The 16,370-nt window shown below is 42.1% G+C and overlaps 1 protein-coding gene across 1 annotated transcript; it reads right to left on the bottom strand.

Moving 5' to 3' along the window:
- Window positions 1-89: 89 nt before the first annotated feature.
- Window positions 90-2,129, bottom strand: CIMIP2B (ciliary microtubule inner protein 2B). Its single transcript, XM_004372295.2, has 6 exons — window positions 2,003-2,129; window positions 1,404-1,621; window positions 1,097-1,314; window positions 857-908; window positions 582-779; window positions 90-341 (listed from the first exon to the last, which is right to left on the bottom strand). The coding sequence occupies exons 1-6, from the start codon at window positions 2,056-2,058 to the stop codon at window positions 253-255; spliced, it is 831 nt and encodes a 276-aa protein (XP_004372352.1). The 5' UTR covers window positions 2,059-2,129; the 3' UTR covers window positions 90-252.
- Between the last annotated feature and the right edge of the window lie 14,241 nt (window positions 2,130-16,370).

Raw genomic sequence — 16,370 nt, 5'->3', positions numbered from 1 at the left:
GTATTGGGGCCAGATCCCTAAGCCCCCCAGCTGTAAAAAGGCTGTGGCCAGTGCCCTGGTCATCAGAAGAGGGAGGAGGAACCCAGGCTTCTGTTTATGTATTTATTTATTTATTTATTACACCTATTAATAAAAAAGGTGCTCGGCCTCCAAACCAGTTTCTCTTTGTGCCCCGCCCCCCCACCTCTCTTCCTCCAAAAAGGACGGCTAGGATAGAATGCAAAGGAAAGGGAGAACTTGAAGTCCAGGTACCTACACCAGGAGCTGCTTCTGGAAGGTGCTGAGGCCCAGCGCATCATGAGTGAGATGCCCATATGTGTGGCCAAACTGGAATTTGTACCCTGTGTGGCCAAAAGAATCAGTCACGTATAGCCAGTGGCATGGAAAAGCCATTTATTTCTCAGCCAGTTGCCTAGACCCTCCAAGCTACCCTCCAAAATATGGCCCTAACTCCTGACCTTAAGCCACCTCAGTTTCCTTTTCTGCCTGATGATGAACCACATCTATTATATTCCAGACCACCACCACCCACACACAAACACCCAGTCCCCAAAGCTGCCTCCCTCAGGGGCTATCCTCACCTGGCACATAGCCCCCATAGTTAGGTAAAAGGCATAGATTCTGAGGGTAGGTCCTGGAAAGTGGGGGGAGATGTTTGGGATCCTTCTGACCTCTGCCCCTTGAGTACTTCTGCCCAAATTCCTGCAGTGCCTGGTTGGTGAGCACAGGAAAGCTGGAGCCAAAGAGGAAGCGGGCACGGGGCACATAACCAGTGAAGCCTGGGGGATGGGGATGTTGAGTCAAGACATTCTGGGGGACTTTCCCATGCCTTTAGTCTTTACCCACCTCCTCTCACCTGACATGAAGAACTTTCGAGGGTCTCTATCATCCATGGAATAGGGAGAAGCCTTGGGAGGGAAAGTTGATAGAAGAAAAATAGGGCTATCAAACACAAACTCCCAGGGAGATGTAGCTGGCAGGCAAGGCCATATCCCCTGTACTCCAGTACTCATGGCCACCCCCAGGACTGAACACAAAAGGCAAAGCCCCCCCACTCCTAGCAACCCCCACTCCCCATCAGCCTTCTTGGTCTCACTTGTTCTGCCTCCTGCTCTAGCTCTGGCTCCTTCTTTGCCTCCAGCTCTAGCTCTGGCTTTGGCTCTTGGTCTTTCTCTGCGTCTGTTCCTCCCTGGGCCTCCTTTGGTAGTTCTTGACTCTGTTGCCCCCCATGCCATGGAGTAAAATCATTCAGAGCCTCAGCCCAGACCTGGCTGCTGTTCTTGGCAAAGATGAACTGTGCCCGAGGCACAAAACCTGGGTGAGCAGGGGGCATGGAAGATTCGTATTAGTATTTAGGACATCTGTTCTGGGATGGCGGCACCTGTTCATGCCTGTGTACATACCTGTGTATCCAGGGATCATGCTGAGCCTTTCATGCCCACACCTGAGAGGTAGGCTCCCCCTGGGAACCTCAGGCGGTCTTGGAGGCCGAATGGGAGGCAGAAGTGTGTGGTGGGTGGGTGGCCAGGCTAAACCAGGAGGGCCTCGAAGTAGCTGACCAGTCACCTGGCCGTAGGTCTGGCCCATGCTAAACCGAAGTAGTGGGCAGTGTCCAGTGTACCTGTAGCACAGTACTCAACCACTCATCCCCAGAGCCCCCCTTTCCCCACCATCACCAGAGACAGAAGCAGAGATCTCTGCTTTCCTGGACTCAGATGTGTGCGTATTTGGAGCAGGCATTTCTAAGTTCTCTGCCTGGGCCTTCAATCCTTCCTCTATGTTGTTACCCTGTTACCATAGAGAAGACAACACAAAGCTTCCTGGCTGGCCCAGCTATCACTATTCCCTTGCTATTTTTCATCCAACACCATAAATACTCCAGCCCTGGACCTCCCAAACCAGTATGTCCACTTGACCCCCAAGGTTTAGGCAGTACAACTCCTATATCCTTATACCCTTATTCCCCGGAATAAGCAGGGAGTGCTCTGGGTAGAAGTCTTACCCCGGGATATAATGACGGTTCTGAGAGTTCAGTCCCGGTATGAAGGTGCTGGCCATAGCCCTGGGAACCCAGGCAGTTCCTTTTGTTTCCCTTTGAGCCAAGGCTCTGGGCTGTGTGTACTGTGTCCAGGGCTGTAGGGCAGAGCCAGAGGAAGGAGGCGGGGCTAAGGAGGGAGGTAGGGGAGGGGGCACTAGCCCCAACTAGCAGAACTGGAGAGCAGAGGCTTGCTGGTCTGTCTACCCCAGGACAAACTCAGTCCCAAAAGGCTGAGGACTACAGCCTCCCCACTTCAGGACCTAAGGAAGTCCTAAGGTGTGAGATGGGAGAGCAAAAACTGTTAGGTCCGTCCATTCAGCTGTATCTCTCTCAAACGACTTCCTTCTGGAGACTTCCTTCTTAAGCCCCTGCCTGCGCACCTCACCTGAGGACACTTGGAGTCTGATCTTTGTGAGTCTTGGTCAAGGATGATGGAGTTCCTGGGAAGAGGGTCTCTGAGAGGACTGGCCAGAGCCCAGAAAGGAGGAGATGGAGGACAAGTGATAGGAAAAAAAGGAACCTAGAGACCTCTAGCAGTGACGTTAAGTTTATTTTCCATAATACAATTTAACAAGAATTATTTATTGAATACCTACAATAATCTGAATCATCCATTCAACAGATATGCCGAGCTTTGCTAGGTACATTCTACAGTGTGGCAAAATGTTCACGCTGTAGGAGTCAGAAAAGCTAAGTTCCACATGACTTTGGGCAAGTCATTTAATATCTCTGAACCCCACTGCCTTATTTATCAAACGCATCAAACTCACCCTGCTACTATTGTACACATGCACTGGGGCTATGTGTACTGCATCCAGGGCTGTGGGGCAGAGCCAGAGGAAGGAGGCAGGGCTAAGAGAGATGAGAGAGGAGGGGATCACTGAGTGATGACTGACAGGTACATAGATTAAAAAATGTATGCAAATGTGTTTTGTAACTATAAAGACTATGAAGCCAAAATGGTAGTGTAAGGGAGGGCACAGGCATGAGGTCAGTCAGTCATAAGCTCATAATAGTTTATTGCCTTGAGCGGACCTTAACTTCATTATTGTTAAGACCACTTCAGGTTTTCCTTTTCTTAGAGCGAAAGGCATCATAACTAAAAAAATTTAAAAAAAAAAATCAAATCCTAGCTTCACTAGAGATATGGGCCTTGGCCAGATTTATTTCACCAAACCTCAGTTTTCTCATCTGTAAAATAGGGAAACTAATGTTACTACTCATAGAGTAGGATAAGATAGATGGGATGATGTATAAACAGCAATTAGCCTAGTGTCTAGCTTGTGATAAGTGCTAACCAAAAAGCAATTCCTAGTGTTTGGTTGGAATTTGGTGGGAATGGGAGAAAGGAAAAGAATTGAGGGTGGTAACAAGTCGGAGGTTCAGGGGAAAGAGTCAGTGAAGTTTCAACTACAATGGAAAGGTTAGAATTTGAAGTCAGGATATAGATTAGGATGTAGGGTCTATAAGAAATTCTGCAGAAAAGATCAAGCAGGTAGAATCAGGGTATGAGTTATAATACAAGTTAGTAAACAGGTTAGGATTAGTTTTAGATTTATGGTTTGTGAAGAAACAGTCCACTCTTATTGGTGGGAATGCCCTGCTACTATTATTGTTTCCATCTGTGTAAATAACGTTTCTATTCTAAATTCCACAAGGTCAGAAGGGTGTTCTTACCCGGGAAAAGGGTGACAGAGCTAGCTGAGGGGCCCATGATCATTGCCTCTGTGCCTCCTTCCAAGGGACAATAATCACGATAACCCAACCACAACTTGCTCCCAATGGGAGCTGCCACACCCAGTGAGTGGCCAGTGTTGGATGTGGCAGCAGAGCAAAATGTCTGAGGATTACATCCATCTACATCAAGATGAAGGTCCAGTTAGGAATGCCATGATAGCACCCTGCCAACCCACACAGCCTACTGGGCCTCCAAAATGGCAGTCTACAACCTTCTGTTGTTCTGCCTTTGATCCTGACCAGGAATTGCTGTAAAATTTCATATGGATCTCAGATCAATCACTTGATTACGAGTCAACATTGGACAAGCGTTTATACCCTCAACATTGGACAAGTATTTATACCCTCATAAAGATGAGTAAAAAGAGAAAGTCATGGGACTAATAAAACTATATAAAAAGGGAAGCAAAGGAATGATTAATACAGGTTTCAGATGCTTACCTTGGATGGAATAAGATGAAATGGATGGGAAGGGAGGGAACCATAAGTTAGATGTATGTTATTATCAAGGTTTCAGTTTTTGTTTGGGATGATGGTTTCATAAGTGCTTATTATTACACATTATAATAAACAAAGCAGCCCATTCATGGACCAATGATGAGAATGTATCATAAACCAAGGATTATAATAACCCAAATCTGTGCATTTGAGGTCCAAAGGAGTGGGGTGGAAATGGGAGAAATCCAAGTAGAAGTTATCAGAAACAGTGGTATTAGTAGACTTTAATTTTATTTTCAATAGCTCAGTAAGTCAAAATATAAAAAAGAATACCAGAATATGAATAAGGATCATTTATTAGCTATACACCATTCCTTTCGAGAGTTCACAGAGAACTTTAAAAAACTGGCCATATAGTCTAGTCCTGACTACAGCATGGACTAACAAGCTTGGACAAATGACTTAAAGTCTTTTCTTTTTGAGCTTCAGTTTCCACATTTATAAAATGAAAGATGGACTAGATGGTTATTAAGATTCTTCTAGTTCTAACTCCCTTCTCTGCTAACCAATGAAAATGTTATATGGGCTAAAAATAATAATAAATTTTTTTAATAAAGTAAATTTGACATGCTTTCAGAGTCATTTCCAAATGCAGCTATATTTTAAGTTTCATATTGTTTCTAAAGGTCTTTAAAACATGGATTTTTCCTGCTAGGATGCAACTCCAAATGTGCCTTATTCAACTATAAGTTTTCCTAAATATAGGCCACGGTCTGGATATCACTGCTCTGAGCATAGTGGAGGCATCAAAGCAAAGAAAATGGTGTAGTCTCTATTTTGGCCTTTTTTACATGTATGTTGTTGCTGGGTGCCATCGAGTCAGTTCTGACTCATAACAACCCACTATGACAGCAGAACTTCCCCCATAGGGTTTCCTAGGCTGTAATCTTTACGAGAGCACATCACCAGGTCTTCTCAACCTCAGAGATTCGAACCACTGCAAAAAAGATCATGCAATTAGAATCAGGGTAGCAGTTGTAATACCAGTTAGGAAACAGGTGGATTTGAATGACCAATCTTTCAGTTAGGAGCTTAACCACTGCGCCAAGGGCTCCTTTTTCTCTTTAATTGTACTTTAGATGAAGGTTTACAGAGCAAATTAGTTTCTCATTAAACGATTAATACACATATTGTTTTTGTGACATTTTTGCCATCCCCACAACATGTCAACACTCTCCCCTTCTTGACCTTGGGTTCCCGGTTACCGGCTTTCCTGTCCTCTCCTGCCTTCTCATCCTTGCCCTCATCCTTGCCCCGGAGCTGGTATGCCTGTTTAGTCTCATTTTGTTTTATGGGCCTGTCTAATCTTTGGCTGAAGGGTGAACTTCAGGAGTGACTTTACTACTGAGTTAAAATGGTGCCCGGGGGCCATACTTTCTGGGTTTCTCCAGTCTCTGTCAGACCAGTAAGTCTAGTCTTTTTTTGTTAGTTAGAATTTTGTTCTACATTTTTCTCCAGCTCTCTCCAGGACCCTCTATTTTGATCTCTGTCAGAGCAGTCGGTGGAGGTATCTAGGCACCATCTAGTTGTGCTGGACTCAGTCTAGTGGAGGCTGTGGTAGTTGTGGTCCATTAGTCCTTTGGACTAATCTTTCCCTTGTGTCTTTGGTTTTCTTCATTCTTCCTTGGTCCAGACAGGGTGGGACCAGTGAAGTATCTTAGATGGCCGCTCACAAGCTTTTAAGACCCTAGATACTACTCACCAAAGTAGGATGTAGAACATTTTCTTTATCAACTGTTATGCCAATTGAGCTAGATGTACCAGGGCTCCTTTTCAACAGTCTTCAAATCCACAAGGATCAATATTCATTTATCCAGTCTACTTTGCTTAAATATCTCTGCTATGCAATTACCTTATAGTCGATACAGAGGTGAACAGATGAATAATGCATAATCCCTGACCTCAAATATTTTACAATTTTAAAGAAGAGACAAGGGTACAGCAAAAGGCAGAATAAAATAAATGCCACAATGGACCAAATAATTGGCCACAAATAAAAAAAAAAAATTCCAACAAGCAGAAAGCAACAGGCCGTATTTTCTCACATAAGCACAAAAAATATATAAATAAAAATTAGGAACCAAAAAAACACTGTTGACATTTTTAAAATACCCTCTTAAATAACTCTTGGGGCAAAGGAAAAAAACTGCAATTATACACCATATAGAAACAAGTAGAAAAATAAGAACACCATTATCCTGAAAAGTAAAAGAATCAGCCAAAGCTGAATTCAGAGGCAATTTTTAGCCTCAAATGCATACTGGCATCATCGTTAAGACAGTATACACTGGATCCTGGTTCCATCACTTACTAGCTGTACAACCTTGGGGAAATTAGTGTAACTTTTTCCCTCATCTATGAAATGTGAATGGTAATACTGTAAGGATTAATTTAAAAGCACAGTAGTTGCTAACACCAAATAAACTACCAATAATAATAACAGCAATAATTATTATTAAACAAGTATTCTAGTGGGAGCTGTTTGCATTACAAGAAACAATTGTCTGGACTAAATAGAGGACCAGGGCCAAGAGTGAGAGGTGGAGAGGATATCTTAAAGATGAGTAGATTTCATAGGTATTGAAGGAAAGAACTGAGTAGGCTGCTGTATAGCCAGGCCTCATGGAAACTGGAATTGAGAACTTGCAAACCAACAGAAGCTAAGGCAACTACTTGCACTCTTTGTTTCTCCCCAAGGCCATGTGCTTTTCTCTGTGCATCTGCTCAATCAATATCTATGTGTGGGTGTCTCTCTCTCCCCAACCCCCTCCCCAATTCCAAATGGATTTCTCTATCACTATTAGTTTTGCTATAGAGTAAAAACTCTCAGACTCTGTTGAAGCAAAATAAAAGAATTTATTGAAAGCCAAGAATCATTCGAATGGGAAGTCATGGACACTTCAGCACATGAAGCCCATGAATACAAGATGGGGCTGTGAAAGATTCCCAGTTATAGCACAAAATTAGAAGGTACTACTCAGAATAATCTGATTGATGGATAATGAGGTAAGAGAATCAAAGGCAGGACATTGAGAAGAGGCGCTTCGGATGTCATTGGTTACATTATTATAGCTGGCTTTTAGAGATTGGATATAAAGCATAATTGTACAGAGCATAATTGCAGAAGTTAGTGCTGGAGAGGGTCATTAGGTGTTCACAGGATGATTACAAAGAACATGTTCTGAGAACAGATTGTTGAAATATCCTGAGGACATTTTACACAATGGGTTTCAATTACCATTTGAATTAAGACCCCCTACCCCTACATTGTTTAGCTTAACCACAAAGAAAAACATTCCCTTAGTGGTAGATTCTGCTCCTTTATATAAATGAGATTCTGCTCATTTATATTCCTTGGTGATAGGGTTGGTTCCCTAGTGATAACGTTGGTTCCTTAGTGATAAGTTTGGATCTGTGTAAAAGATTAACAGCCTGTTAGCAAGAAGCAGAGTTAAGATGGGGTATGAGACCAGACTCTGGATCAGTCATTTTATTTTGGTCAAGTGTCCTATAATTTTGGGGGCTCCATGGCATTCCCTCCCTTTGATCAAGGATTTCAAAGAACATCCTCTAGTCACACCTAAAGGCACGTTTTCTTCTGCATGGACTCTCTTTAGGACTTTAGTGGTATTTAGTGCATATTAGCATTTTACAGCTTCCGACATCGCAATTGGGCACCACCAGTCTTTTTCACCATGCCATAGCTCTAGCATCCTGTTTCAGTGATCTTGGAGAAACACATGAAACAGGGCCACATTGAGAAAACAACTTGACCTTTTCAAAAGCCTAATCCAGGGTGTGAGGCCCCTCCATCTTAGTATATAATTGAGCAGAATCTATGTGCATTACTCTTTTCATAGATCATTAAACTGGTAGATTATGTAACAGTTTGAATGGCATATTTCACAATACATTTGCTTATTCCAAAGATGATAACTACAATAACGAGTACTAACAATCCAGTAAGCAATATAGAGCTTATCCAGGAACCTATTCCGCTAGGTAACCAGCTAAAAATGTCAAAAAAATGCGGAGCTTGCTTGCTTAGGAATGTGAAGCCAGGTTGCCTTCTGATAAATTTGCTCGATGTCCTGTTTTACCTCCCCTGAGGTGTTTATCCCTGTGCAACAAGAAGTGTTGACAATGGCACAGACTTCACCTTGCTGTGCCAATAAAAAATCCAGAATTAGTCTGTTATCCAGTACTGCCTTAGCAAGGGAGTTTAAAGACTTATCTTGAGCCACCATACCATTTGCAATGTTGTTGGCTATATTTTCCATGATAACAGACAAATTGCAAATGGCTCTTTCAAGTTCAAGAATGTCACAGATTGGTATGAGGGCTCAGAGGAACACCCATCCATCTCCTGACTTTTCTATTATAGGATTTTTATCAGAGCTAACAATTTCTCTACAGGATCGGGAGAGGAGTTTTAAATCATTTGTCCAATGTATGCTTTCATTATATGAATGGAGTGTTAATGGGACTCTGAGGGTTCTCAGGGTGCACTGGCCATTCATACTCCATCCATCTAAACAAGGTTAGACCCAAGTAAAAGGTTTAACATCAAAATTTTCTTCTAGGTAATTTGATCCTAGTCTGAACACGTACCCAGAAGGGGCACACACATTCCCATTCCGTTTCGAGTAGAGGTAAAAGGAATAATCTGGTTTGCTTTTTCAAGCCATTTTTCAGTAAGAGTCATTACAAATAAGACAAGCTTCCTAATTCTGATTTTTCTGTAAGACGGGAGCAAAGTGGGCCTTTGAATTTTGATAATTACAAAAATCTACTAAAGCAGTATAAAACCTGTTGTTGATGACAAGAGGGATGGGACATCCACCATCATAAACAAGACTGAGACAGGTGAATACATGGGTAAGATAAAAGCAAGGTACTGAAGGGTAAACGGGGGGCATTAGAGGGGTGCCATACCTGACATGGATGCCTCATCTGGCAATGGCACTGACATTAACAGAGGTGGAAGGTATGAGGTTATAGCTGAAAATGGGAAATGCTAATGAATCAGAATTTTCATGTGTGGTTTGTGGAGAAGGGTGATAGATCCAGTATTCAGTTAACTTACTGGCACTTGCTGCTGATTGAGCCAATGTGACAAAAGCATTATCCTTCCAGGCCTCAGTAGTTTTTATGAGGCATAGTAACAAACAACTTAAGAAAGTCTTCATAATGGAAGAAAATTGCTCAGAAGAAATAAACGAGCAATTAGCATACAAACGACTTGATAAAATGAAGTAGGATCCCTCAAACAAGGGCATATATGAGTAAACAAGGACGGATGCAGCAAACAACTCAACAATTATCAAAATACTAACAAGAAAAATATAAAGGAAAGTCTCTAGGTTAAAACACACGGAAAGATTCACCTATATAAATCTGTCTTACCAATCAATAAATTCTAATTGATAAAACAGAGCTACTTCAGAAATAACGAGGATTAGGCACAAAGCAACAACTTCAATAACATCCATTCACCAAGGGAAAGTTATTACTCCACAGACCTTAAAGGCATGTAAGACGAAAGGATACCAAATACTAGAAAAAGAAATACGTAAAGTCTGAGGATTTTATCTCTATTTACATGGTCCAGTGTTTAGGAATAAAGGGTCTACAGGCTTGGTCCTGGATCTTGGAAGGAGCTGTCTACACCAGATTTTGTCTGCTTCTTGTCCTGGTGATGTTTTAATTTCAGTTTGAGTCCCTCAGTAGGTTGAACTGTCCAAACAGGAGCAGAAGCTTTCTTCAACTGGGAGAGGTGGATCCAAGTTTTAACCCCCTGTAGTTTACTGGCACATGGATTAGGGAGAAGGAACAGGTAACGTCCTCTCCCCTGAGGCTCAAGAGACTCTTTTAATTGGTGCCTTTTCCAGTAGACATAATCACCAGGCAAAACGGAAGGCAATTTGGAATTATCTGACTTCTGAGAGTTTAGGTGCTCCTTATTAAAGAGGCATGCTCTTTAGAATATTGGATCAAGGCCTGACAATACTTCAGTATGCTGGTACGAATCAAATTAAGTCAGTCAAAGTTGACCAGTAAGGTAAAGTCATGGCCTGTCCAGTAATTATTCCACGTGGGGTTAATTTATGCAGCCCAAAGTGTGTAGATCTTAGATTCATCAATAGAAGAAGACTTGGAGCCAGAGAAAATTCAAGAAGAGGAAAGTTTAACCAGCTGGTTCTTGACGATCCCATTTGTCCTTTCCACCAATCTAGGCAATTGGGGATGGTTAAGGATCTGAAAAACTAGAAAAATCTTGCAGACTTTTTAGATCACTTGTCCAGTGAAATGAGTACTTCTGTCACTACAAAGGGCCTTAGGGGCTCCCCAGGTGGGAATGATGTTTTCCAAAAGTTTTTTAGCCACAAAACTGGCCATAATTTGACAGCTGGGGAAAGCCTCAACCCAATGTAAAAACTTGCAGATCATTACCAGTGCAAATGAATACCCATGGGAGGGTGGTAGCTGTATGAAATCCATTTGCCACTCAAGCCTGGGGCCTACTGGCAAATGGTATCTCCCGAAGGGAGCTTGAACTGTCTTGCTTGGACTGAACTTGGAGCACACTGAACAATGCTTGGTGGCACAGTCAGCAGAACTCCAGAAATGTCCCCACCAATATCTGGACATCATTGCTATTACTTTGTCTCTTCCTAGATGAATATGTGAATGTAAAGTTCAGGCAAGCGGACCATGTAGGGATCTGGGAAGGACAGGCTTCCAGTTAAGAGCCTCCCAAAGATCAGTGTCCCAATTCAGCCTGCACCCTTCCTTTCTCCAAGCTTTCTCTTCCTCTTTGGAAGCCATAATCTGGTGACTAATCAAATTATACCAAAAAATTCCACTAATAGTTGCTTCCTCAACTAGTATGTTATCTGCTGCTTTAGGACTGCGGATGCCACAGCTGTCACAAATGCAGCAATGACTGCCATTCTTATCGTGGGAGAGGTTTTCTTCATTAATGGCCAAAAAACAACAAATGAGACAAGGAAGCTAAACAGATTGAACACTGCTGCTTCCAGAAAGTCACCCCACCAATATCTTTCTGTAGATGTCACCAACTCTTCTGGTTTCATGTGAATATCCTGATATAAATTTTTAATTATAAAATGGTGCAAAGATTATGGTAACACTACTCTACCATCTGGTCCAAACCATAAATTGGCTACGGTAACCAGCTGGCAACCTGAATCTTTCCACACTTGAATCTCAGTCTTGGATGCCAACTTCTGGTAGATATGCAAAAATTTATGGCTGTCTATAAATCTATTCCGTTGCCTAATTTGGTGTCACTCTGCACGAGTGTCATAACTATTGGCTGTGAATCTGTTCCCTTCTCATTAATTCCCTCCTTTTCATCATGTCTGTGCATAGAATTATCACGGTCACAAATGAGATGGTGAAGTCGGGAGGCAGCCAGTTTGGCTGCTTGATCAACTAAGCTGTTGCCTTTAATTTCTTCTGTTTGAGGGACTCCTTTAGGCTAATGGGCTTGTATCTTAACTACAGCAATATCAGAAGGGAGCAAAAGGGTCTCTAGGAGGTCAGAGACCAAAGGACTATTTTTAATCTGGGTTCCAGAAGATGTTAGGAACCCCCTTTGTTTCTACAGCGTTCCAAAATCATGAACAACCTCAAATCCACACCTCACATCTGTATAAATGGCTACCGACTGTCCTGAGGCCAGTCTGCAAGGCCTAGTAAGCATGATTAACTCAGCCTGTTGAGCTGAATTAACTTTAGGAGGGTGCCGCTGTCCAAAACTTCAGTAGAGGTAATGAAAGCATATCTTCCCTGGTAATGAGGACTAGAAGGTTTTGGTTTAATGAGACCCATCAACAAAAAGAATTAAGGAAGGGTTAGGGAGAGATCTCTTGCAAATCCTGTCTGGGAGTTAACAGCTACTCAGGTCAAGGCAACCATGAGAGGTAGTTTCAGTATCTTCAGGAAGGGGCAACAAGGTAACAGTGTTTAAGGAGGTCACTATGCAACCGAATATTTGAGGCAGCTAGCAGAAGGACCTCATAAGAGGTTATCCTACTGGCTGACAGGTGCTGCATTAATGTAGAATTCAAAATAGCTGAGGCTTCATGGGGGACATAAACATTAAGAAAATTTCCAAGTACTATGTCTAAAGTGGCTTCCACTAGCCAGGCAGTAGTGGCAACTGCTCTAAGGCAAGGAGGGTACCCCTGAGCCACAGGGTCTAACTGGAGGCTATAACAGCCCATAGTACGTTGCTGCCCACCATGACACTGAGTAAGGAGCCCTAAAGCGTTTCCAGTTGTCTCAAGTACAAGAAAGCCTCTCTCACATGTCTGGGGTTTTGGTGCTGACTGTGGGCTAAGGTGCCACAGTTCTCTTTCTTGTGGTCTCTCTCACCACTTGTTATCTCATCCTCCAGGGCTTCTCCTCATGTCCTTTCTCTTCAGCAGGATTGCCTGGATTTTCTTACAGGGTGACAACAGGCTTCCAAAACTGAAAGTAGACTAAAGAAGTATTCATGTTAAAATTTCTACAGGAATAACTGAAAGAAAGGAAACAGAATACATAATTTCCAATGTAAAGGGAAAAATATTACTATAATTTTCAAGTGTAGAAGAAAAAATAAATCAATAGAAAATAAGAAAAGGGAATAGGGCAGACAAATAGAAACCACAAAATACAACAGTAGAAATACATCCAAATATAAAAGTAATCATAGTAATTGTAAATGGACTAAATGAGCCAGTTCAAGAAAAAGATGATCATACTTGAATACAAAAACAAAATTCAGCTATATGCTGTTTACATGGGATACATCTCAAAGCTAAGGCTACAGAGAATTGAAAGAAAAAGGATGAAAAAGATATACCAAACTAATACTAACCAAAAGAAAACAGTAAAACTAATGTAGCTATATTGATACTGTATTTCTTCAAATTCAACACACCATTAACTATAAGATGTCCCATTATTTTATGTACCATTAAGAGAGAAAAAAAATGCGAGTAATTAATCTACGACATTACTTCAACTGTAAGACATATCTCAAATTCAGAGATGGTAAAATGTGAAGAAGAAAAAAAGTGTGTCGTAGAACTGGTAAAATACATTATTAGCCGAAATAAACTTTAAGGCAAAATCACTTTAAAGATAAAGTGATTGCTTCATAATGATAAAAGATTCATTTCACCAGATACAAAAAGCAATTCTATATGTATGTGTACCTACTAAGATAGTCTCAAAAGTGCTTTGCCGCTGCTGCTGAAAGGCACTCACTTGATCTGAAGCATTGTCAGTTAAACTGGCTATCTCAGTGGCAAAACAACATGGGGAACAAGTGGTTCTGCGAGCTTGAGACTATGGGCCTGTTAGAGGCAAACATCAGACCACCAGACTAAACAGGGAGCTTCAGAAAGTGAGACAGCCTTAAACCATTGTCGTCAAGTCAAATTCCGACTCAGTGACCCCATGTGTTATGGAGTAATACTGAGCTCCATAGGGTTTTCTTGGCCGTAATCTTTACGGAAGAAGACTACCAGGCCTTTCTTCTGTGGCATCACTGGATGGGTTCAAACCTCCAACCTTTAGGTTAGTAGCCAAGCAAACCCAGGGACCTTAGACAGCCTTAGGGGGCTTGAAAACTCTCCACACTAGGGTTGACCGCAGGCTGTGTAAATGCACAACAGAGACTAGAGTGGGCTCAAGCCACCTCCACATCTCTGGTCAACAGAGCCTGTCCACCTGAACAGAAGAGACATAAGAGAGCACAGAAGGGTCTGGTGGAAAGTAAAAGCAGAGCAGACCTGAAAAGGGCCTGAACTTTTTTTTTAATAGTACTTTAGGTGAAGGTGTACAGAACAAATATTTTCTCATTAAACAGTCAGTACACATATGGTTTTATGACATTGGTTAACAATCCCACGACATGTCAACATACTCCCTTCTTGGCCTTGGTGGACCCATTTTTTTTTTTTTTTTTTTTGGTGAAGATATACATAGCCAAAGATACACCATTCCAAAGATACACCATTTCAAAAATTTCTACATGTACAATTCAGCTACTTAAATTATGTTCTTCCAGTTGTGCTGCTATTCTCACTTTGGATGAAGGTTTACAGAGCAAAATAGTTTCTAATTAAACAGTTAGTACACATATTGCCCTATAACAATGGTTAAGAACCCCACTACATGTCAACACTGTCTTTACTCAACCTTGGGTTCCGTATCACCAGCTTTCCTGTCCCCTTCTGCCTTCTAGTCCTTGTCGAAAGGGCCTGAACTTTGAATGCACTCCCCAGCCCATTAACAGATACATCAGCAGAGAGTCGAAGCCTCAATGGCTTGAGGTGATCGAGCACAATCTCTGATCAATAAGATACGCAGACACAGGCCGACTTCTAGGAAGCCACACTTAAAAACAAGGGGAGAAAAACCTGAGCAGAGGCATCAGCGACTACACATTGCAGGAGAGAGACACATCAGTTTTAATCCAGGCAAGTTACTAAATAATAACAATTATGTTTATATGTGAAAGAGAGAGAGAACCCAGAGTTGCTACAGTTTATTTTCTAAAATGTCCAGTATCCAATAAAATGGTAGATCACCTATGGAAATGGCAGAACTAAGGTATGGCGGAGTGATTTTGCACTATGAGTCTCCAACAAAATGGTCTTACTAACCCAAGGTGAATAAGGACTCACTGTTCTATTCTCTGTGTGTACATATATATTTGACATTTTCCATCATAAAATGTTTTAGAAGGATCTTCTAATAGCCTAACTCAAGGGACATTTTAAACTTCTTGTCTCAGCAGACCCCCCTGCACCATTTCATGCTGTTAATTATTCCACTTTTCCTAAACTCTCCACTCCTTGGATTTCATGGCATCAGACTCTCTAGATTCTCTTCCTACTTCTCAGTTTGGTTCTTCTCAGTTTCATTTTTGTCCTCTGCCCGCCCTTAATGTTGATGTTCCCCACATTCCATTGTCAGCTTATTTCTCCCTCTGGATGATGGCATCCACCCTCGTGCTTTCCTTTACCATCACCCCTTTGCTATGACAATGATCTACAGCCTACCCCCCAATCCCACCCAATCTTTCCTCCTTTCCTCTCAACCTTTCCCGGAATAAAGAATATTCTTTCTCTCAGTTGGTGTCACCCAGTCACCTAAACTAGAAACCTCAAAATTATCCTGGCAGACACTCTTTCTCTCCACAGGGCTGACTGAATACTTAGATACTATCAGTCAACAAGATTTCCCATTTTACCTTCTAAATACTAGCTGAATGTTTCCTCTTCTCCTTCCCTATTATCCCTGTCCTAGTTCAGTCCCTCATGCTCTCCTGATGGAACCATTGTCACAGCCTCCTTCATAACCAGTCTCCCTGCCTCCATACAGCCACCACAATGATCTTTATAAAACAGGAACCTGGCTCCTCTAGTTGGACTTACTATCACCAACCACAGTAATTCTCACAGTTGGATAAATTGTGGGACACCAGCTTGATTAAAGTATCTGTTGTAATATTACTTAAACAAAATTAAGCACAAATGCCTAGTGCTTATAGAGATTATTATACAAGGTCCCTGGGTGGCATAAATGGTTTGGGCTTGACTACTAACATAGTTTGGTAGTTTGAACCCACCTTGCTGCGCAGTAGATGGAAGGCTTGGCAACCTGCCTCGGTGAAGATTCCAAACCAAACTCATTGCTATCAAGTCGATTCCGACTCATAGCTACCCTACAAGACAAAGTAGAACCGCCTCCGTAGGGTTTCCAAGGAGCGGCTGGTGGATTGGAACTGCCAACCTTTTGGTTAGCACCCAAGCTCTTAACCACTACGCTAAAGATCACAGCTAAAAAAATCCTATCGAGCACAGTTCTACTCTGCAACACATGGGGTGGCCATTAGTCAGAATTGACTCCAAGCCAACAGATTTGTTTTTTTTAATAGAGTTTATACAACTGTAGAAGGAGCCTGGGTGGTGCAAGCTGTTTGCCAGGGGCTGCTAACTGAAAGGCTGGTGGTTGAAACCCCAGCCAACTCCTGGGACAAAAGACCTGGAAGGCTGCCTCCATAAAGATTATA

This window comes from Trichechus manatus, unplaced genomic scaffold, assembly GCF_000243295.1.
Source record: "Trichechus manatus latirostris isolate Lorelei unplaced genomic scaffold, TriManLat1.0 scaffold00016, whole genome shotgun sequence".
Taxonomy (NCBI): domain Eukaryota; kingdom Metazoa; phylum Chordata; class Mammalia; order Sirenia; family Trichechidae; genus Trichechus; species Trichechus manatus.
Note: the sequence above shows the minus strand (reverse complement) of the source record. Positions and strands in the feature narration are given on the sequence as shown.

Coding starts and splice junctions, on each gene's coding strand:
- CIMIP2B (XM_004372295.2), bottom strand. CDS start 2,058: ATGGCCAGCACCTTCATACCGGGACTGAACTCTCAGAACCGTCATTAT. Junction 1,315..1,403: donor CATGATCCCTGGATACACAG/GTATGTACACAG, acceptor CTGCTCACCCAG/GTTTTGTGCCTCGGGCACAG. Junction 909..1,096: donor TAGAGCAGGAGGCAGAACAA/GTGAGACCAAGA, acceptor TTCCCTCCCAAG/GCTTCTCCCTATTCCATGGA.